Source organism: Aulonocara stuartgranti, assembly GCF_965226115.1.
Source record: "Aulonocara stuartgranti genome assembly, chromosome: 22".
Lineage (NCBI taxonomy): Eukaryota > Metazoa > Chordata > Actinopteri > Cichliformes > Cichlidae > Aulonocara > Aulonocara stuartgranti.
In genome coordinates, this window is record NC_138957.1 from 28,709,409 (window position 1) to 28,734,023 (window position 24,615).

The 24,615-nt window shown below is 38.7% G+C and overlaps 1 protein-coding gene across 1 annotated transcript; it reads left to right on the forward strand.

Moving 5' to 3' along the window:
• The first annotated feature begins 338 nt into the window (after positions 1-338).
• Positions 339-24,051, forward strand: LOC309699488 (sodium/hydrogen exchanger 3-like). Its single transcript, XM_082522524.1, has 16 exons — positions 339-758; positions 10,445-10,747; positions 11,589-11,749; positions 16,665-16,743; positions 17,255-17,432; positions 17,537-17,757; positions 17,944-18,146; positions 18,922-19,011; positions 19,096-19,166; positions 19,256-19,385; positions 19,472-19,608; positions 19,851-19,974; positions 20,729-20,902; positions 22,024-22,078; positions 22,171-22,236; positions 23,728-24,051. The coding sequence occupies exons 1-16, from the start codon at positions 398-400 to the stop codon at positions 24,024-24,026; spliced, it is 2,652 nt and encodes an 883-aa protein (XP_082378650.1). The 5' UTR covers positions 339-397; the 3' UTR covers positions 24,027-24,051.
• The last annotated feature ends 564 nt before the right edge of the window (positions 24,052-24,615 follow it).

A 24,615-nucleotide genomic window follows, 5' to 3' on the forward strand; every position in this document is an offset into this window, starting at 1 on the left:
AGAAAATGGAGAGATGAACTGATTAAGTGTATTATCGAAAATCGCATGAAAAAGAACTTTAACCTCTTAAGCCCCAATGCCCCCTGATACGGGGGCTAAAGGCAGGAGATCAGTTAGGCTTGGGGCTTAAGAGGTTAAAAGGATGTAAAAAAATATTTTTAATCAACTCCATCTGAGAAGTTTAATATTGGTGAGAAGCTGCTAATAAAGCCATTCACAGGCTTAAATTATACCTCTGAGTAAAGTGACCAAACTTGCTGGTCTGGGTACAAAAGTGGGTTGAGCCAGACCAGCATCATAATGGGCTGTGTTTCACGAGCTGTGAAAAGCTGTATCCTTGATATACAGGAGAGCAGAGAGTGGATACTATGCTCTGGTCAGAAGAAGAGGTGGATGTATGTGGAACATTTATGTCAACAATCTACACAATAGTTTGCTGATGGTTTATAAAGGATTTTATCCAAAAATGGCAGCTTCTTGGGGATTTACACTTTTTCTCTGCGTGCTGCTGATGGTGTGTAGAGGCTTGAGCCTTGCGGATGAAGATCCAGATCAAACCTTATCAAGCAGTGGTCAAGTAAAAGCCCTTAATCCAGAAATAGACAATGCACTGAGCTCAAACCATGGAACAACTGGAGAAGGTGGCCATGCAGTGGAGCCCATCACTACACTGCCTATTGTGTCCTGGAAGTGGCATCATGTCACCACCCCGTACCTGGTGGCCCTGTGGATCCTGGTTTCCTGGCTCTGCAAACTTGGTGAGTCCTGCAAAGTCCTGTTTCTGCAAGGCTCCGCTCTCCCCTCATCAACCAGAAACCCTGGAAAAGCTATTTTTGCACAAAGCTATTAAAACCTATTTTAGCTAGAATTTTACACTCAATTTGAATATCTATTGTGTAGAACACAGATAGAAAAATAATGAGAATTTAAAAAAAATTTAACTATTTGCTGCTATCTACATTGTTAATTGGTGATTTTGTCTCCACACCTTAGGGGTTAAAGTGGGATTCAGTAGGTGGGATGTTATAGCAGTGCAGAAAAGAAAATAATTGTAGAACATAGAAGTATGTCCCAATAATTTCCAGATTTCTTTGCCTGCAGTCTGTGAGCAGCAGAGCTGTGCTGCTACTCTTTGTAGATTCCATCCATCCATTGTCTTCCACTTATATAAGCAGATGTAACATGAACTACCGTAACTGATTTCCCACTCCTAGACAGTGTAAACCTCTTAGACTGACCATGAACACTATCGCTGCTCTACACCAACCCAACATTCAATTTAACTCAATTTACTTTTATAGCGCCAAATCACAACAGTCGCCTCGGAGCATTTTAGATTATAAGGTAAAGACCGTACGATAATATAGAGAAAATCACAAAAATCTGATTATCTCCTTTGAGGAAGCACTTGTGGACAATGGAAAGGGAAAAAATGGGGAGGAAGACAGGCCAATAGACACATTATAGAAGAGAGCCGGAGATTAACCCGTTGAACCCCATTACCCCTGGTGCAAATAGGGAACACGGGCTGTACCGCCAGGTCTGTTATTCAAATATAGACATGTACAGTATCCAAAGAAATGTCAGAATCTCAGCTAAAAGTGCACAAAACAATTTCCATGATCACTAAAAACAACTAAAACAACAAGGAATTAAAGAGACACAATTTGCGGATCCCCATGTTCTCCTGATGGCATCGACACAAACAAACAATGTCTCTGCTGGAAACACAGATCTCACAGATTCCAAAACTGCAAGATCTGTCATGTTCCAACCAACATTCAATGAACCAGCACTGCAATCCAGCCACTTTTCCTGCATAGCTGCATCTCCCATGTGGGCTTCAAGAGCATCTTCCCATCATATACCGCTATTTTCTGCCTTATTTTCTTGCAAAGACGCATTATGCACCATTTTTTTTGCAAAAATGACCTCTGACAAGAAAGTTAATTTATTCTATTCAATACCTAAGAAATTTTGACTTTTACAGATGGTGCCAAATTGTAAAATACTTAGCTATGTCTCTAATAAAACCTCTGTAAATTTGCTCTGTTTCACTTCAGCGGCACAATTCTTTCTACAGTTGATGTCTATATGTTGATCAATGCTTTCTTCAGTTTTTGGTCTACTGCAGCACATTTGAGTCGTTATATGCTATAAAAGGCAACAAAAAAACTCTTAAAAAAGGCAGTGATCACTGTTGGCCTCTCTCAGTTTTTATTACCACTGTTCTTTTTAAAGCTCAGTTTTAAAAACCTAACAGTGTAACTAAGGTCCAGCCCATGCAGCAGTATATTAATGACTAACCTCGTATTGTTGATAGATTATCTATCTCAGTTGTTCTCCTGACTTAAGTTTGGTGCGTTTACAGTTTACTCCACCAGAGTGCCTATTTTGGGTCACTTTTGCCGGTCCAAGCCCGGGTAAAGGAGCAGGGTTGGAATTGTGACATTAAAAAAAAACAATAATTGCTAAAAGAAATTTAATTTGTAGTTCTAAATAAACTCTAAATGCATTTAGGACGTTTTTTACTCATTTTATGTCTCTTCCACGATGTTATTAGCATGACCAATTATGCAAATTAGGCGATGACGTCATTTAGTGACTTCTAGCGACTTGTAGGACAACCAATAGCGATTTTCCTTACTGAGGAGTTGGCAACACTGCGGGCGAGGTGCCCACCGCAGCACCCGCTGCTTGTTGAGAGTAAGAACGATACACACTTTTACGTCAAAAAGTTGTCATAAATAAGTCTCCAATAACACCAGAGAAAGTTGCCAGATTAGTCGCTAGTCGCTTTTTACAAAAAAAGGTCGCTAAGGGGGTCTGAAAACTCGCTAAATATAGCGACAAAGTTGCTAAGTTGGCAACACTGCATGTGGCTAGCTACCATAGCTGTGTAGCTAGCCACCACGTAGAACATCATTAAAAACCAGCTAGCCCAACTTTAGCAACCTTACAAATGTCACTACTGTTTAGTGTTCTAGGTTCATTAATGTCTGAAGTGATAGTAGAGCTGTACATTTTCAAAAATCCCTCATTCAGAACATGGTATATTATGTTTAGGTGGAAACTAGCGAGCTAACTCCTTGCTAACTTTGAACTCCGTTAAATTTGATAAATCCTGTTTTCATGGATGCCTGGATGTTCAAAATGTGTTAACTACATAAATAAAATGTAATTTTCTCTATAGCACTTCATGGATTTCATAAGAAACACACTGTAGTTGTTCACACAAAGCATAAAGGTAAAAAACAATATATACAGTGTTATCTTCATTTTAGATGGTGGTCAGAGGACCCGGTGGCGCCAGTGTCCGGCAGCCTCGCCTCTCTCAGTGCGCCCCGGGGCGGCTGTGGCTACAATGTAGCTTGCCATCACCAGTGTGTGAATGTGTGGATGACTATATATGTAAAGCGCTTTGGGGTCCTTAGGGACTAAGTAAAGCGCTATACAATACAGGCATTTACCATTTACTATTTAGGGACCTGAAGTGGAGTTTGGACCCAGAAACGGCTAATGACATCAGAAATAATAACTGGATGATTAAGCCCCACAAGTGTTAGCTTTATTTTGATACCAAAAATTGTTAACACAGAGTTTGTAACTGTAGAGATTCTAAAATACTATTGTAATTTTTCTTTTTTCTTTTTTTTAATTGTCTACCCCGCGCCTGCATTATTTAATCACCAAAACTTAATACAAATTTCCTCTCTGTTTCAGTATTACTCTCAAAGCCAGCAGACTTTATACTCTTTGTTCTAGGTGGAATTTGAGTTACAGCTACCCTAGATGACGATTTTTGAACAAAGCATTTCAGAGAAATTTAATTCACAGGTACTTAGAATGTCACTACAAGGGCAACTTTAGCTGCAGTTTACGCCAAACAGGAGGAGAAAAGTGGGATCAGTGGCTGAGATTTGACCCATGTGAATTAGTTCATTTTATAAGCAGATTACATCAGTATCTCTATCTGATTAATGGATACATCTGAGCTCTTTTGGTAGTTAAATCTTGTTTCTCTCTAAGAAAAATGGTTAAATCTTACATAAGAGCTCTGCTTGTAATCAAGTACCACACATAAAAAAAAACACTGTTTTCTCTCCTGTTTCAATTTCCCAGTTTGGACATACAGTAATCAGGCAGCTCTTGTTATAGCTTCCAAGCACATACTACTGGATCACTTCACTCAATTAGAAACCTTCCTATGCAAATCTGACTGACAGGAAAAATCTAGTGTCAAATTTTCAAAATAAAAGACCACCATTACTTGTACTGTTGGACAATGATGTACACTTTAGCGTCAGGCTTTTAAACAAAACAAAACAAACATAACAAATAAACACAAGAACAGGAAACTACCTACATTCAAATGAATGGATTGATTATTTGCTCATACTATTTAAGAATGTACTCACACTTGGCATTGCTTTTATTTTGACTGAGGGTTCTTAGACAAAACTAGGTTTGGGCTTTTGTTCTAAACTGCTTCGGTGACCTAATTTTTAATTGCAGGACCACAAAATCTTACTGAGAGCAAATTTCCTATAGAAAAGAGGGACACACATTCATGGAAAACCTTTACTAGATCAAGTTATGATCTTGATCTGTTGGTTGGCATTCATTTCAGAAAAATTTGTACAGGAGTATCATCTAACCTAACTGAGATGAGTTACGGATGAGTTTTAGACAAAAGCATTTCAGAGGATTCAGAGAATCGACCCAAAGTTTTGCACAATTACTCCGGCAACTTGAGCTGCTGCTGTCTAGAACTGATAGGGATGGGCGGTGTCACTGGATGAACTTTTATTTTAATGAGTGTTTTCTAACTGATGAATTTGATCATTTGCTCTCAGTGATTACTGGGTTTAAGTTTAAGGGAAATGGGCCATGGAACTGTGGACAATGTAAAAATATGAACAGGGGTTGTGTGCGGCAGGCAGGAATGGAGGACCCAGTATGAAGACTCCAGGATGCAAAAGGTAAACTCAAAACTCAGCTTTACTGCTGGAAATCAGAAAAACAGAAAACTAACTAAACTGGAAACACTCGTGAAGCTAAAAAGGCAGACAGACAGGACATGACACTGGATGGAAGAAAACAAAGGGGTTAAATACACAAGGAATGACGAGTGCACAGGAAACGCGACGAACACAACTGGGGCTAATTGCGCACAACGAGACAGATGATGAAAAGCCTAATATAACACATGAGACGAGGTACCTTCAAAGTAAGAGAGGCAAAAGCAGAACATGGCGCACACAGACAGGAGACAACCAAATTAAAACGGGAAGTAACAGGAACACACACACACACACACACACACACACACACAGACCAGACCCAGATAGACACGACACAGACGAGTCCGGGAAAGAACAGACATGAAAACACAACAGACAACAAAACACAAGGACACAGGGAAGGCAGTTTCTCAAGAACCTATTTCCTCTTTACAGATTAACAGTGCTGTCTTTCTTCCAGCATGCTTGGTACTAACTGAAGTACAATGGACAATAAATGCAGGGTCAACTATTTGTGCTTTTTCAAGAAAAAGCTTCTTTATAGCCATCGGAGTATAACACAATCTATTCAGCTAGCAAGCAAAAGACCAGCGTTAATGGATTTCACCTTCTTTGGTGCAAACGAAAGTGACAATGTTGCACTGCAGTGGCAACGAGAAGACAACCTCCAATCAGTGCAGCTAGAATGTCACTAATCTCACCATGAGTGACAGAGATACTTGCAAAAAGCAAAACTAGAGAAAAAACAATCAGGAAATAATAGAAAATCAATAAAGAGATTTTAAATTTGAGTCTCAGTCACACACAAATTTGTACAAGCACCTTTTATGTCTGAGTACTTTCTTTCTAATTTTTGGAGGTTGTCTTCCTGTTGTCGGTGCACGGGTTATCACTGTTATGTGCACCAAAGCAGGTGAAATGGATCCTGCTTCCTAACTGCACAGACTGATATATAGAAGGTTTATCTGTATGTTATATTTTAATGATCAACTCTTCATCCTCATCATTATAGTAACTTATACTTGACTCCTAACTCGGTTATGTCTCAGATACCAAGTGATCAACCCAAATCCCTCACCTGCTGAAACAATTAATTTTATGTAAAATAGGGTTCTTGAAAAAGCTCATGGACCTCAGCATGCAGTTTAACCACAGTGTCTGGAGAAAACCATCCTGGGCATGGAGAAATGTTTACAGTTTATATAGGTGTAAATGATATAGAGTGACCCTGGCAGGGTTACTGAAACAGCTCCAATTCAAGGACAACATTTCAGACACTTACTGTCAGTCTAATTTATAATAAAAATCTTAAATCTCTAATATTCTATAATATAATGCATAATGTTGCTAACACTGAAACTTATTTATCTGAAATTTATTAATTTAGTTTATTGTGTTGTTTAACAACATTTAATCCTTAAGCGTTGGGACCACAAATGACAAATTTTGTTGAGCACAGAGCCTGAGATGAAAAATACCACACAACAGTCTTGAAGTGTAGCTACTGTTCCTCCCACACTGAAAACAACCTTCATCTGACCATCGTCTGAGTGCTTGCTGTGGTGGAGACCTGCGGTCAGAATGACTGAAAAGTCAAGTCACTACTCAGTGACATTATCATTTCTTAATAATGGGAGGGGAGTTCACGCTCGACTGTGCAGCTAAATGTTCTTAAAGCACACACACACACACACACACTAGTAGATAGCAGGTAACCGAGTGGTCATTTTTATTGTATAAAAATACAGTACAGATTTATGACAGAGAAACTTTTTTTTTTTAGTTTCTTATGCAAGGCTTTCACACTCACCCCCACTCACACCTGTGCCAACAAGTCATCTAACCAATGAGGCTATTGTCCCTATCCTTCCACCTGAGGACCCGGCCTACGTCACGAGCTCCCTCTGTGGAGTGAAACTCTGCCGTCTGCTCCTTGCTATCTAATATATCACCGGGCACTGACGTAAACTCTTCTGTTTAATTATTTTCTGTTTGACGTTTATTCAGCTGTGTGAAAACCCTCCCGAGGGATTAATAAAGTTAAATTTAATTTAATCTAATCTAAGAACTTTAATCTCAACCAAACCGATTTAGTCACCAACAAATAAAACACTGAAAAAAAAACAATAAGATTTTTAAGTTATCAAAGTGACTTATATATCACGTTTAACCCGAGTAGCGAAAGACCGCGGGGGTTTGAAGACGATGTGTCAGTCGGCTTAGATATTTGAAGTTTACACAGCTACATTCTCACCTGAAAATATGTTAAAAGTTTTTTTGCGACCCAGAAAGAGAAATAAGAGTAATATTAAAACTAAGCAGCTGCCGCCATTGTTGGAAACTGGAATTGGCTGGGCCGCGCTATGAATTCTGCAATATGGTTTTTCAATTTTGTTGTCCGGGTGGAAAATCGGGATTTTCGGGAGGGGCACTGAAATTCGGTATTCTCCCGGAAAAATCGGGAGGGTCATGTATGGTTGTGGCAACATCACTAACCTTGTCAAACACCTCAGAGTAAATCATATCACAGAATATGACGAGCGTATGTTGAGGCGAACTGAAGAGGATGAGAGAGTCAGGTGCTGCTAGGGCGAGACAGACGTTTCTCACTGAGTCCTTTAGTGCTGCAGGCAGGCAAGATGTTCAAATAGCGCACAACTTCAGTTTTTTTATTTCTATATGATGAACTCTGCATTATTAAGTGATAAGAACAAGTAATCTGATGTCCTGTAATCATTATGACACTATAATTTGAGATACAATAAATAAAATAAGTTTATCGGATCAGTATCGTCGATACCACCCTGAATATTACTTGGTATCGGATCGGAAAGAAAATCAGTGGTATCGCACATCACTAATAAAAAGAACAAATGTTAAAAAAAATTCCTTGAATATGAAGGCACTTTTTTCAGCAACCTGCCAGTGACTTGCTCTGCAGCCATCAGAATCACATTTGGTAATGATAAACACAAATTAAATATAAAAAGAAATAACCATGTTTCCATTTATACATTTATTTTAATATAGGTTTTTTTTGCTTTTTGTTTTTTTGCCAAAGCAGCGGTGAGCCGCTGGTAATGGGTAAAAGAGTCTCAGATTTGAGACCGTGGAGTTAGTAGAACTAAAGTACATTAAAACCAGCCAACTGTTATGAATTAACACTGTTCACCTTCTGTCTGTCCCCAGGAGTCTGTAATTGTAGGCTAAATCATTCTCCCCACACGAGCAGCACTGTGTGTGAAGCTTGCAGCAGCTGGAGTTGAGCCAAGGCAACACTCCTGTTACAATATTGTCACAGTGTATGCCAATACAGGTGGATTTTGGCTTCGTTAACTCTCTGTTTCATTTAATTTACATTATATATTTGAAATTACAGTCTCTGACATTGCATTCGCCTTGTAAGTTGGACACAGTCATACGTTTTTTTGTTTTGGCACAAAAATCCCCCTGCAGCATCACTTAGTAATGTAAAGACAAAACAAATGATTAAGCTTCTTAACTGAGTCAGGAGTGTTTTGTGCCCTTCTGAAGTCACTGCTCCAATATGTAATGATAGGAGCTTATTTAGGGACTGCTTTACGACACCTTTGTTATTTCTTCTTCGTTAGGGTCAGCTGTGTTTCAGGTGGTAGAGCAGATCATCTACTGATCAGAGGGTACTTGGCCAAGACAGTGAACACTGCATTCACATGTGTGTGATTGGGAGACTTAGATTAGTAGTAGGAAGCACTTTGAGTGCTTAACAGAGGAGAAAGGTGCTATGTCATTTCAAGGGAGTCTTTAACTAAGACTGCGTAAGGTCGGTGTCAATCATTACTAAGGAGTGAAACTGGTGGAAATGTTCCTAAACTAAAGGTATTCATTCAACAACACTAACAATATCATGACAAACTGGAGTGGACGGGACCGGAAAGTACAAATGTAGCAATGACCGGAGAATGTTTCAGATGTCACTGAATAACCGAATGACATCCTTTGCTCCTTCTTAAACTCTTCAACCACACACTCATACATGACCTTACTCATAGAGGAGTAGTGAACTTATAAAAAGGCTGAGTCCAGTCCTGATACAGACTGTGTCAGGACTGAGGACACAAAGTCACAGACAGAGTGTTGAATATTGTGAGGGTAGGAAGCCATTGGCAGAGGTGTTGTTTATTTATTTTTACCTCTTGAGGTAATACAGGCACGAGAAGGCTTCTTTTCTTCAGTCAGTTTATTTTTTTCAAATGCTACGCTGTGGATATGCACTCTTCTGGCTGTTGGAGTCAGTGTTGTTGATCTGCGTTGTGTCATCAGTGAAGGGTGAAGCTGTGGTAACACGTGAGGGGTCCCACCTGAAGCTGTCCGAATCCAGTCACTCGAATGAGTCTCAACATGGCCACAGCTCCAATATCACAGGAATACCCATCATTAGCTTTAAGTGGCACCACGTGGAGACCCCTTATTTAGTGGCTTTTTGGGTACTGGTGTCATTTTTGGGCAAACTGGGTATGTAATACATATTGTAGAATATAAATATGATAAAAAAAATTTATATGCTCTGTTTATTACACGAGATGATAAAAGAAAAGAAGAAGTATAGTTTGCCTCTTGCAAACAGAGAAGGTAATGTGGAGCAAGCTTTCACTTTTGGTAGCTGAAATCCTCTAAATGAATAGCTCAGGCTTATAAAATATAAATATACAGATAAAAACACAGAGGTGAAAAATTGTATACTTGATACAAGTTTCTGTAATTTAATCTTTAATTACATTTAACCTCTTAAAGCCTAAAATATGAAATGAATTCAAAATTGAGAATTTGTTGAGCCAATATAACAAATATATAACATTTTAATTTCCATAGATGACTTTTGATTTGTATCATATTTGCTACATCTGGCATTTAAAAAATGCTGAAGAATGTATCTTGAATAAAATTTCTTTAGGTTTTTCACTGATAAAGGAGAAGTCTCAAAAACTCATAAAAAAAACTGCACATATCAAACATGATACACCAGGATTTAAGAGGGTAAATATAAACATGCATAACAGAAGTGTAACCCCGTGAGGTGGAAATTGGTTTACCGCTGTGGGACAGTAGGGTTTATTGTTAAATAAACTTTAATGGCACTTCCTCTGCCCATTAATCATGAGGCTATCTTTAGTTATGCAGTGGGGTTTCATTCATCCGCCACGCTGGTTAATCATGTGCTTTCGTGTTTTATTTTAGATGAGCACTACAGTTAATCATTTGCAAATGTTACAACCTCACAAGCGTTTTACATTTGTGGTTCAGTAAAGTGAACCAAAGGTTTGAATGTTTGCCAGCTCCAACCTGACTACAAGCAGATTAATGTAAAATCAAAGGTTATTACTATTGATTCATGGCTTTTATCTTTTTTTTTTTTTTTAAATCTTGTTTTCTCTTCTCAGTCATTGAGGCCAACCATCATGTCACCAGCGTTATACCTGAGAGCGCTCTGCTCATCTGTTTTGGCTTCATTTTGGGTGGCATGATTTGGGCTGCAGACAAGGTGCAAACCTTCAGGCTGACCCCGACAGTCTTCTTCTTCTACCTGCTGCCTCAAGTCATTCTGGATGCAGGCTACCACATGCCAAACAAGCTCTTCTTCACCAACCTGGGCGGAATCTTGGTCCATGCTGTCATTGGGACCTGCTGGAATGCTGCCAGCTTGGGGCTGTCGCTGTGGGGGTGCCAAATGGGAGGAGCCATGGGTAAGAGGGGCTTTGTAATTTCTTCGTGAATGCACCAGAGAGAGATCTAATATGATTCCTGTACATCACAAAAGGTTGATTCTGTTCATCTGGAAATTCAGTGGGAGAAACATTTTGACACTCATCCAAGTGACTTCTTCAGTCTCAGCTGACTACAGGTTTTCCTAACCCAAACAGTACATTTGCACAATAACTGAAACAATGTTATTTGATTCAGAGATGGTCTTTCCCTTTTCACATAAATGGCCTCCTTGACTCTGCGCTCAAACCAGCGCTCCTCCCTGTCCAGAATGTGTAAATCCTCATCATTGAAAGACTGTCCATTTGCCTGTAGGTGGAAATAGACTTCCTTCTGTGTTGTGCCATCCGCTTCACAAGAGGTTGTTTGGTTTCCTCAGTGTCTAAATCATGGCAATCCTCCTGGCACTTAGCGCACTCTACATTACTCTGTTTGTGTCGGGGGATCCGATCATTGGGGTGGACCGTTTTTTGGCGCAGTGTGTTTTGGGGTTTAAAGCCACTGAGGTGTTGTGTTTAGAAAAAATGTGTCTGTGAATCAAGGAGGGGGCTGTGTCTCACAATGCTGTGATTGCCGCCATTCCCCAACTTTCTGTGAATGGTACTCATAGGCATTGATCAATGGTCTTTGATCAATGGTCATGACAATTTGCACATTAATGATCAAGGACTTGACCTCCCAGCCCATTGTTCATTCAGTTGGCTAGTTTCCATTATTATTCAAATGTACTGTTTATAAGATTGGGGATGTACAGATGTACAGAATCAACCTTTTGGGATTTACTTACCTGGATGATTGAGCATCAAGGCATTTCCTGTACAGGTGACCTGGACATCGGTCTGCTGCAGTACCTTCTTTTCGGCAGTCTGATGGCTGCTGTGGACCCCGTGGCCGTCATTGCTGTGTTTGAGCAGGTGCACGTTAACGACGTCCTCTTCATCATGGTGTTTGGAGAGTCGCTGCTCAACGACGGTGTAACAGTGGTTCGTATGCATCATTGCTGTCTTTAGCATTACTTAAGTAACATAACCTGTGAGTTTGGTGAGACATCTGTCATAGGCATGTCCACTTTGAAGACATGAAGTGTAAAGAAAGTAAACAGTTTAAGTGGTTTTACTCTAGCTGATGTCTTGCCATCTTATCTGAGCTTCTCTGGTCAATATAGGTGTTTCTGAACAGTCTGGAGTTCATTTGATACGAATCATGAAGTTCCACCCCATTCACTGCTGAAACTTGAAAGTTTGCACACCTTTTAAAATTACAATGTTAGAAACCCGTGACTTTATCGTTAGAAGTGTGACCTTCTCAGAAGCATAAGTGCTATATCATATTGCTCCTTAAAGGAGAGGTGTACTATAAAACTGAATACATGTCTTAGAGAACTGAATTAAGCTTAAAATTGAAAGTAAAATAAAAATGAACTAATTAATTAAATGTGGACAGAATTTGTCAATCAGAGATAATTCATCTCATAAATCAAGACACAATGCTCTCCCTTATATAAGATGCCTTTATAGGTTAAAAGTATCATTATCAGTATTGGTATACTGGCAATGTATTTACTTTATTTCTGGCCCTTTATTGTATTGATATAATCTGTAATTGGAGTTCAACACCTGTGGCGTAAGTGAATCACTCAGGACTCACTCTCTCCCTCCCTCCTGTGCTGAATCATAGAGCGAACGAATCACTCAAGACTCACTAACCCCCTCCCCAGAGGTGTGGACTCGAGTCACATGACTTGGACTCGAGTCAGACTCGAGTCATTAATTTTATGACTTTAGACTTGACTTGAAAAAATGTTCTAAGACTTGTGACTTGACTTGGACTTTTACACCAATGACTTGGGACTTGAATTGGACTTGAACCGGTTTACTTGAAAAGACTTGATATTTTACCCCAAATATAAAATTTAACATGCATATTATATAGAGATTGAAAATGTGACGTCATTCACGGGTAGAACCGCAAAGGATTCTGGGAACTCGTGGCAAGCGGTACTAGCGCACGCAGGCTTTCAATTAAAATCAGTTATACAGCGATAAAAAGAAACACAAAAATGTCAAGAAGCCGTTTTATTATTAACTGCAATAGCCGGTCGCATGACAGCCACTGGAAGCCGACGAGTAAAGAGATCGGTTGTTATCGGATTACGTCGTTGAAGAGAAATTGTTCAGCCATGTTTCCGAAGTAACAAAGATGCGACTGGATCGCAGCCATTCAAAGACCAAATATAACGTCCCAGAACACTCCAGCTCACAGGTTAGTCTGCTCCAAGCATTTACACGAAGGTCAGTGTTTTTTAGTAGTTAATACGTCATTTTCATTACATAATTGGTGATATAGGTTACAAGCAAGTCTGGCGCTGAACAGAAATTGTCGCGCTATGCTCCTTTATTTATTGTGCATAAATAGTGAATTGTCCTGACACAATATTGCGTTTCGCTTCTGTTATTATGGTACATTGACAAAAACATATACTTTTATTCACAGGATAAAACAGGTTTTTTGTATCACTAATTGCCCAGTACGATTACAGCATACAATATTATTGTCACTGCTACATTTCTGTGATGCTACCAGAAATTATTTCCACTACTAATTAATTACCCTTGAGCTCAAAGGTCCTATTAATAAACGGTTAAGGAATGTGTATTTATGAGGACGATTTGTGAGACTGGTAAACTTATGATACGTACGATGGTCTTTCGTTCTACACGGTGCATTTCAAGGTCCTGCACCCATCCGTCGGTAAACTGTACCTGGGCTTGTTGCAGTGACCTGAAGTTACTAAACTTCATGAGTGTATGCACTCACTCCAAGAACCGTATGATTATAAATATGCATATAAATATGCTACGATGAGATAGCTGACTTCATCTAACTAGCAAATGTTGTCCAGGCTACGTTGGTGATACAGTTTTTTTTAATGTGTATGATATTTTTGTCATGCGATTTTAAAGCTGGTCCTACAACCGCATCCAAGAATAACATGCAGCTTATCTCAGAACTGTCGGTGAAAATTATTCTTGGAGCTAGGTTTAATTGAGCTGCATTTTAAAGAGGTGCAATTTCACAATTTGTGTATATTTTCTAAGTTCACTATTTTGTCATGTGTTGAGAAAAACACAGATTTTAAAATTACATGGTCTAATATTTACATTTAGCATATAACTGCAACATTATTTTTTCGTTGTTTTTTTTTAAAGACTCGAAAGGACTTGAAATTCAAAGTTTCAGACTTGTGACTTGACTCGGACTTTTACACCAGTGACTTGAGACTCGACTCTGACTTGCCTGACATTACTTGAGACTTGACTTGAGACTTGAGGATAAAGACTTGAGACTTACTTGAGACTTGCAAAACAATGACTTGGTCCCACCTCTGCCCCTCCCTCCTGTGCTGAATCGTAGGTGTAAGCCACAGGTGTCGAACTCCAGGGCTCGAGGGCCGATGTCCTGCAGGTTTTAGATGTGTCCTTGATCCAACACAGCTGATTTAAATGGCTAAATGACCTCCTCAACATGTCTTGAAGTTCTCCAGAAGCCTGGTAATGAACTAATCATTTCATTCAGGTGTGTTGACCCACAGTGATATCTAAAACCTGCAGGACACCAGCCCTCGAGGCCTGGAGTTCGACACCCCTGGCGTAAGCGAATCACTCAGGACTCGCTCACCCCCTCCCTCCTGTGCTGAATCATAGAGCGAACGAATCACTCACTCACCCCCTCCCTCCTGGCTCACAGCTTCTTCTTCTTCTTGGTTGGCAACCAATGTTAAGGCACATTACCGCCCCCTGGCTCACATTTCAGTGGACATTTAGATGAGAAAATATATATTTAACACATTTAAGGAAAATACTAATAAAATAAAAAAAATGTTTATTTAGCAATTTTGATAGGAAATTGCTTCATTTTAGAAATGTTTTTGCTCTTTTTTTCTCTATAAAATAGTTGTTTTCTTTTAGAATCATTCATCTTAGCAGTAGGATTTACATGAAAAGAGAAACAAATTAAGTTTGAGTGAAAATGTACATTTTTTGCACTCTCTGGTCAACTGACTCAGTGAATCAAATGACTCAAAAAACCCGATTTACTTTGGTGAGTGAGTCATTAAAACTCGATTCAGTAAAAAGAATCAAATTTACCCATCACTAATGTAAGTCCCCTTCAATTAAATGGAATTTATTTTCATTTCATTTATATGAAATAGCCATGTGATTATCAGCAGTTACCACGCCTACCTAGCCACATCAGAGTCATTTTCCATCCTCCGTTATAGACCCACCTACAGACACGTGACTGGACAGACACCACATGCAGTAAATCTGGGCCCACGTGGGTTTTAGCCTTGCAAGGTCTGATTGGTTGAAGTAACGTGAACGTGGCATTGTTACTGTGATTCTATTGGCTCAAACAATTAAAAAAAGATGCCAATCATGCAAATTGAACAAAAGAGACCAAAGTTACAGCTCCTCAGAGTTTAAAGGGCCAGAGACCAATTAAATGCTCCATGCACACGGCAGAAAAGGGCCATTACCATGTAGATGTGTCGTTAAATCTTCAAAAATATATATATATATATATATTAAAAAAAAGCATTTTTAGGCCTGTTAATAAAATCAATTATTTCTGCTCTTAAATACCTAAAAAATTCAACTGGCATGGTGTCCAATTGTGTGCCAAAATTAGACATTTTTGTACAACATGTGGATATTCATGTATTGACAGTGCTGTAATTTTTCACTGTTTCACTTTACAAACATAAATCCTTGCACAGATGATGTTTATATGTTGGTTACTGAATTTCTGTAATGAAATGTGAACTGAGGCATATTTTAAAAGGGTTATATGCTAAAAAAAAAAATTAGGTGAGGATAAATTCTATTGACTTTTTCTGTGTTCCAGTCTCAGTAACTTTGACACAGTAATATCTGCTTCAATATTTACACCTCTGATGAAATTTCACAAGTGTTAGCTTTATTTTGATACCAAGATTGTAAGGACAGAGGTTGTAATTGCAGAGAAATAATCAATTAATTTGGGCATTGCATTTTCGAGCAGGAAGCTCAGAAACCCCTTTGGGGCTTAAGAGGTTATATTTACCCACAAATACTTGAGCTATACTTAAGGTAAGCACACTACTTTTTACAGGAAACAAGAAAAATAATTATACTATAAGTAAATTTAAGTACTATGTAAGTAATTTTAAATAGTAGTTGGAAATTTTTAGTTTTGCATGACTTCATGTGCTTTAAAGGAACTAAGAAATAATTACACTGCAAGTGTTTTAAGTAGTGTATAAATAATTTTAATAGATCCTTATTAAGTGGTAATTCGTGGAAAAACAATGAAATATTTCCCAACATCAGGTCTTATTATGGAGGGACTTACCTTGCTTAACTTCCAGGTATTTCATAGGAAAGGAGACGTTCTGTTCTAATACACGTGTTGTGACTGTGACAGAAAAAAAAATTAAGTTAGATGTGGCTCCATCATTATAAGGTCACAAAGGCCTACACATTTGGTGGTATTCATTTATTTTTTGTAACTTGGTACGCTTGGTACTTATCACATCCACAGGGCTTCCATCAATGCACATTAACACAACGATGATTAAATAAAGTCGTAAAAAGGCAGTATCAATCTACTCTGTAAAACTGCCCATACCCCCAAAAGGACAGTGTAGCTACAATGTAATACTGTTTGTTTTTGCACAACAAAAACCTGTTACCCCTTACTCTAGTGTGTAGTACTTGTAGGTAAATATAATTACTTTGCAATTTCAAATAAAATACGTCGAAATTCCATTTAATTACAGGGGAATTGCACCCTTTGTCATGGGTCCTTCTTTACTGCTAAATGACCAAACATTATTTTTTCTTCTTCATCTCTTAGGTGCTCTTCAATGTGTTTGATGCATTTGTGTCACTGGGAGGACCTAAAATTGATGCTGCAGAAATTATCAAAGGAATAGGTAAGATATGACATTTATTAAGCTGTTAATAGAGGATTTGCCTGTGTATGGGTTATAAGCACTTACAGTCACGTCTGGCTAAGCAGAAATTGTTTTTTTGTTTCTTTTTACAGCATTTTTTTGTTCAGTATTATGAGCTTCTTCATCAAAATGCATTGACCATTTCAAGCCACCACGATGCTTTTATTGGCATTGGCTGGGAACTGACCTCCCAGTTCCTTCAGTGGTGCTAGTTTCAGTTGTTATGCAAATGTACTGTTTATAAGATTGGGGAAACCTGCAGTCAGCTCAGACTGAAGAAGTCACTTGGATGAGTGATGAAACGTGTCTCCCACTGAAAACACTACATCCAGATGAAAAGAATCAACTTTTGGAGATGCCTTTATTTACTCTTTTTTTTTTAGCAGAAGCCAGTTAGGACAGTAGGGAGTAGAGGCATGTAAACAGATGCAATAAAAAACATAACAAAGCCTAAAAGTAGATTTTTACATATTTCCCCCTTTCTCTACAGTTTCCTTTTTTGTGGTTGCATTTGGCGGTTCCCTTGTGGGCCTTGTTTTTGGCCTACTAATTTCACTTCTGACCAGATGCACAAAAAACATCCAGATCATCGAACCAGGCTTCATCTTTGTTTTGGGATATCTTTCCTACCTGACTGCCGAGATGCTTTCGCTGTCTGCTATCCTTTCGTGAGTGTTTTACAACTGAATTTGTTTTATTATTTCTGCATCTATTTTGCATATTTTGTGAACATATTTAGATGAAAGTCTACTTTTGTGTTTCCTTTCTGTAGGATTGTCTTCTGTGGAATGTGCTGTCAGAAGTACATCAACGCAAACATGGATGAGAATTCGGTCCAAACAGTCAGATACGCCATGAAGGCTTTTGCCAACGGATCAGAAACCATCATCTTTGTTTTCCTCGGCATCTCGGCCATCGATAAGGTTATCTGGGTTTGGAACACGGGCTTCATCCTACTCACGCTCCTCTTCGTCTTGGTGTACAGATTCATTGGTGAGATTTTGTCTTTTTGGGCTCAGTTTTGTGTCAAAGCATCACTGTGATGTAAAAAGTTTGTTTGTTATGCAAATACATTTAGATAGACTGAAACACTAAAATGCATTCAAAACTCATGAAGATTCATTTGGAGATATTTTGTGAGTCTTTATATAAGACTGTGTGTTTGTGTTCGTACTGCAGGTGTGTTTTTCCTCACCTGGATCCTCAACAGGTACAGGCTGGTGCCCTTGGAGTTTGTAGATCAGGTGATTATGAGCTACGGTGGCCTACGAGGAGCTGTTGCATATGGCCTGGCTGTGATGCTGGATGAGAATAAGATAAAAGAGAAAAACCTGATGGTCTGCACTACACTCATTGTGGTGTACTTCACTGTCATCTTGCAGGTGAATTTGTCACTTTTTCTTAATTAGTTAACTATCTTTTTCGAAGAAAAAAAAAGGCTTCTGGCAGTAGCTTAGCTGTTCCTGGGACTGCACTCCTTTGGACATTTGATGTTGTGTCTGGAATCTGCTGGAGTCACTCTTCAAAGTTTAGGGTCTCGGCTCCTAATGCTAATGTAGGTAAGTATAGTGATAATAAGACAGCTGAACCAAAGTCCAGCTTCTGGAGGCTCAATGAGCAATGAAAAGAGGAGCTTGCAGCTCACATGCAGCTCGGTTACCTGGACGTTGGCCTCCATGGCAAGATTCTCTGCACCTCTCTGAAATCTATTCCTTGGAATGGCCTGCAAGTAAGCCCACAGAATCAATATTGCTTTCACGCCTTTGTATTACAGGTATTACTTACAGGTCTAACTATAGTGCTCTCACATGAACCCACATCATGTCATTTCTCATTTCTGTGTTTACAGTAAAGCCTGTAAAACCTTATTGCTGTTTGTTTTTGTGTCTGCCCTTGGGTCCACTTCCTTGTACTGGCCTCTGGGCCCCTTCTGACATGAAAGTAAAGAAGTACCAATAAAAATCACCAATAAAAGCATTAGGAGCTGTCACTCCCAAACAAATTCCAGGCACAACATCAGAGGTCTCTCTCCAAAACAAAGTAGTCCTAGGAACAGCTAAGATACAGAGAACCCTGTCCTCTACCCGGTCTCTGTTAAAGCTCATGAACTTACCACCCCCCCTAACACTATTGCATTCCTGCTTGACATTGTTGCAGGGAATAACAATGAAACCTCTGGTCATGTGGCTTAAAGTAAAGAGAGCTGCAGTGACTGAGGTTTCGCTCCTAGAGAAATTGACAAACAAGGTAAATCTAAAACGAAAAACCTCTCGTTTCACCTACACAACCATTTTCTATCCAGTTATTGCTGAGTCCTTCTCCTTTCTTTAGATGTTTAATCACACTCTGGTTGCCATAGAAGACATATCAGGACAAATAGGACACAACTACATGAGGAGCAAGTATGTACAAGACTTGACACGTAATTTGAAAATATCTTCTCATTTTAAAATAAACTTTAAAATAAGAATTTCGTTTCCTTTTTGCAAAGGTGGAAGTATTTTGAGGAAAACTGGATGTCATGGATTTTGATGAAGCCGTCTGCAAGGAAGAAACAAGACCAAGTCTTTGATGTCTTCCATCAGCTGAACCTCAAGGATGCTATGGAATATGTGACTGAAGTGAGCATCATTTTGCTAAAGTACTCATTAAAGAAAACTGATAAAACTGCCACATGGAAAGAAAGCATGGTCTTCTTCTGTTCCAGGGTGAGCGGAGGGGCTCTCTGGAGTTTGTCCGTAATGAAAATTCCATTATTGACTTCAAGAAAAAGTCTGAAAGTGAATCCTTCGATATCAACAATGCAAATATGTCAAATGATCATGGTGCAATGTCCACTACAAGGTGAGCAATCTAGATTTTTATGACAATAGGAGAAGAGCAAAAAGCAGACTTAAAAGTCAGTATAGGATCATGTTGTGAAATCAAATGCACTGCAACTATTAGTTAGATTAGATTAACAAACATCTTCTATGCCTGAAGCTTCAATTTGCCACTGTGCTGTAAAATGGAAACCAGAGTTAATGTACTACTTTAATATGGTTATATTACTTTATACCGCTGACATGATTTGGTTTGCTTCTTAGTAGAGATCCCATTCCATCAGTGAGCCTGGAAATGCATGAGCAGATCATGAAGGCTGTGAGGGAAGCTGAGGCAATTAATGCTCACCACCTTCTGGATCAGCATCTCTACAAGAGCAGAAAACAGGTAATGAGCACATTGAGTCATTACATCAAGGGCTTACTAAAGCACCTTAGTGCCGCGCTTCTATATAATTAGTACAATTTAACTTGTTATCAAAAGAAGAATATTTCCAGGCATCAGTGAGAACTATGCTTCAGCATACCAAGACATTTTGACCAATTTTAAGCTCTTAACTTTGTGGGAACAGTTTGAGGATGGCCCCTTCCAACATGACCGTGCACCAGTGCATGAAGTAAAGTTTATAAAGACATAGATGAGCAAGTTCAGTGTCGAAGAACTGGCCTGCACAGAGTCCTGATCTCAAAATACCAGAACATCTTTGGGACGAATTAGACCGGAGACTGCAAGTCAGGACATCCTGTCCAACATCAGTGTCTGAGTTCACTAATAAATTCCCATAAACACACCTAAACCCACGGAAAGCCTTCCCAGAAGAGTTGAAGCTGTTATAGCTGCAAAGGGTGAGCTGAGATCATATTAAACCCAAAGGATTAAGAATAGAATGTCACTCAAGTTCACATGTGTGAAGGCAGACAACCAAATACTTTTGGCCATATAGTGTAGTATATAAAGGAAGCACTGTGGTAGATGCATTCCAAAGTGGCTTGCAGATGTGCAGGAACTGTGAGCATGAGCTCAACAGATCTTCTAGTCTATTAACACAGAGCTGAACCTAAGCCTAAGCTTGACATCATGACCTGCTGTTTTTGATTTTGTGAAGGAGTATTAAGCTGTCTTCTCGTCCTCTTGTTTACAGCATCGGCACAGATTCAGTCGCAGCCATTTCGATATCAACAGAGATGAAAAAGAAGTCCAGGAGATCTTCCAGAGAACCATGAGGAATCGACTGAAGTCGTTCACGTCTGCAAAAATGGGCGTCAAACCACCAAAGACGATTGTCAAGCACACACAAAAAGAACAGCAGCAGAAGGTCATAACTTCATTTCTATATTTATTTTCTTCCTGAAGTAAAATACCACTTTTCAAAACATTTTAAAACTGTTTTATACTATCTTTATCTCATCTTTAGACATAATCAACATTTTCAGATTTTTTTTTATCATGTCTGTGGCTACAGTGTAGCTTTCCATCACCAGTGTGTGAATGTGTGTGTGAATGGGTGGATGACTGGTTGTGTAAAGTGCTTTGGGGTCCTTAGGGACTAGTAAAGTTCTATACAAATAAAGGCCATTTGCCATTTTCCCAAAAAATCAATAGAACTGATTTTTAAGTTGGATACTGATACCAATATTTGATGGTGGTTAACAAATTTAATAGACCACCAACCGGTGCAAGATTTATAGCACAGCTGCCCTAAATTAACAGTATTAGCAATTACAGAAATCATTTTTATTTTTCTGTAGTTGATAATCCACCAGTATGCTTACACATTTGGTTGAAAGTCATTTTTAATTCTGAAACATAATTATTCTTATTATCCACGAATTCTCAAATGTTTTACAAAAAGAAGAAAAAATAATAAAGAGCATTATGGTTTTTGGCGAAGATGCCAAATTACAGTTATTGGCATTCCTGAAGATAAATTTGTTTAAGTGGTTGAATTTTATGCTTCATTAATATCTCATTTCTCAGAAAGATCCAGTGTTTCGACTCAAATTTGGGCATCACATAATTTTTTCTTTCAGACACATGAAACATGAACAAATCTCTCAAACAGTTTTTATGTGCATTTATTTAATTGGTTGTTTACGCTCTACATAACTCTGCTTGGACCAGCTGGTTGTTGTGTTTGTGAGGGTCCAAGCAAGTGTATCGCTAACAGTGAAGTTACAGAGTTCCCTCTGGTGGACAAACTATCACGTTTCTTGTTACTTTATTCACTTTCATTTGTCAGCTGCTATAAATGCCGATACCAATCAGCCATCAAATAGCTAATATATTCCTATAATATTGGCCTACTCATAAAATTGTTGGGCTTTACTAATCTTTTATTCGAAAATTGAAGAACAACATGAGAACAAATGAATATGACTTAGAATTTCACTTTTTGAACCACAGCTAATAATCTAATGACTCGTCTTCCTGTTACAGATGCCTAATGGAAAGTCAATGGACAAGGCTAAAACCAGCTATTCTGGTGATGAGGGTTTGTATGATTGTTGGGTGTTTTTTTTCTTCAGATTTAAAATAGGTAAGCACTTAGAGAGCCAATGAAAATCTTGTCACGTTCATTTTTAGGCTCAGAGGGAGACAGCGCTTCTGGCTATGACCAATCATACATGAGAGCCACGTACAGAGCAGGAGGTAAAACAAGTCTGTAAATCCTGTATCTAAGAGCAAACATATATTTTTCAAGAGTGACCAAGAGAGTAGCTGGTCACTATAACTGGTCACTATAGTAACTATAAACACAAATATTACAGAACCATACTTTAAATGCAATTAAGGTCAAAATAGATACAATATGAAACAAACCCCCTTCAGTGCAAAATTTACTTAAGTACCATTTTAAAAATTTAATCTTTAAAATAAAATTCTCAGTTTTCAGTCTTTCTGTTTGTGTGCTGCACCTTTCTGTGCAGCACACAGCAGGAAATAGTCATCCTCAGGCTCGCACTACTGGAAATACCGTATGTGGTTTATGTAAGGGTGAGCTGCAGGGTAAAAGTACCCGACTGTCATACATCATATGGACTTTGTACTAGTGGACTGGCAGGTTAAAGCCTGGCTAATGTTCGATTCATTTCTTTTGAACGTTTTCCTTCTAACCTGTTGGGAACAGTTTATGGCTGCAGTGCATGTGTGAAGACAGCTCATTATCGTAGAATTGCCTAATTCTGCTCCGACTCCACAAACATCTGTAAAAAATTTCCAGAGAACTGAAGCTGTGTTGAATTTAATTTATGTACACAGATGAGAAGCATCAAGCACACAGTGTCAAATCTCATAAATCCATATAGCTCGTAAAAGTACACATTTTACTGTTTTGTGAAAAAGATTATCTTATGTTGAATTTGATGTTAGCAGTAATCGTAAAAAGTTAAGACAGTTGGAAATTAGGTGGTACTAAAAAGAATTAGCTGGAAGAACATTTTTCTAGTTTAACTGGTAACAGAACAGTAACATGACTATGTCTAAAAAGATTATCTTTGAGAGGCAGAGTTTATCAGAACGAAACATGGGTAGAAGTTCATCAATCTGCAAAATGTTGTATACAGATCAAGGAACAATTTTAGAAAAATGTTCCTCAAAATAAAACGGCAAAGACTTTGATTATTTCATCACAAGACTCAGAAAATCTGGAGAAATCTCTGTGCAAAAAAACATGGCCAAAGATCCTCAACAGATTCCTGTGATGTTTGGATTAAAAACTGCATTAAAAACTGTCATGACACCGTTTAGGAAATCACAGCACGGGCTCAGAAACACCTCCACATGTTGTCTGTGAACAAAGTTAACCACGACATGCAGAAACGCAGCTCACTTGAAATGAACTGGATGGGACACATGGACACTGCACTGTTATTAGCACTCACTTCAAAAGATTGCATCTCTAATGGTATGGGGGTATATTAATGCCTATGGAAGAAAAGTGGAAGCTAGACTGTTGGAAACATTACTCTCTCCAAACTTCAGACATGTTCCTACGACCATTGAAATTGCCTTATTTTTTTCTTTTTGTCATTTTAAACCTGATACGTTCTATTATAAATTATTGTTTGCAAATCGTTGAGAACAACAGAAGCCATAATATAGAAACCTGAGGTCCTAATTCAGTTTCTTTTGTTCATCCAGCTGGGATTGAGAACCCAGCCTTCATGCCGGACCTGGACCCCATGGATTTGTTGCAGATTCCGCCTTGGCTTGGGGAGAGTGAGCTCGACAGCAGCATGGTGGCTCTGTCACATCGAGCCCAGGTGGATTTGCCAAGGACCCCAAGCAACCTGCGCCGCCTGGCCCCTCTTCGTATCAGCACTCGCTCCACTGACTCCTTCACACTGGAGAACATTCCTGACACACAGCAGATGGACAGCGATCAATTGCAGCCGCCCCCTCCTCCTCCTCGTCCTCCCAGAGACGATGGCTACGTGTAGCTGGATCCCCAACCCAAACACTCAACTCTGCCTCACTTGAATCTGGCTGCCAAAGAAACAAAACTAAACTCAGAACGTTTAACTGTGTACTCTAAGAATATTGACTAGGAAATATATTCTTTTCCATTTATGTGATAACCTTAACTCCTGTGTTTCTACACAAAACACTGACAGTTTCATGACCTGCATGTTCTTTAGACTGCTCCTGTTTTTGTTTTAGGTTCACGCTTCCCTGGGCAAAAGAAAACTGCACTTAGAGCAAGGCATGTTATTCACAGGGCACATAGAACACCGTTAAATATTGTCCTGTGGCTCAATATTAACATGCAATTGCAAATCATTACTTAAGGTTGTTTTCCCTTAAATGTGATGCAACAAACAGAAGCAAAAAAAACAAAACAAAAAAAAATCCCAAATATATATTTTTGTTTAGGTCTCAATAATAAAAAATAGGATTTAAAATAATAATGACTGAAAATTGATTCTCAATCAATAATATATGGACATGCTTGTGTTTTTCCTCAGAATTGCAACTGAGGTTAAATAATAAACTTGAATAATAAAACAGTTGTAGAAATGTCACATATAT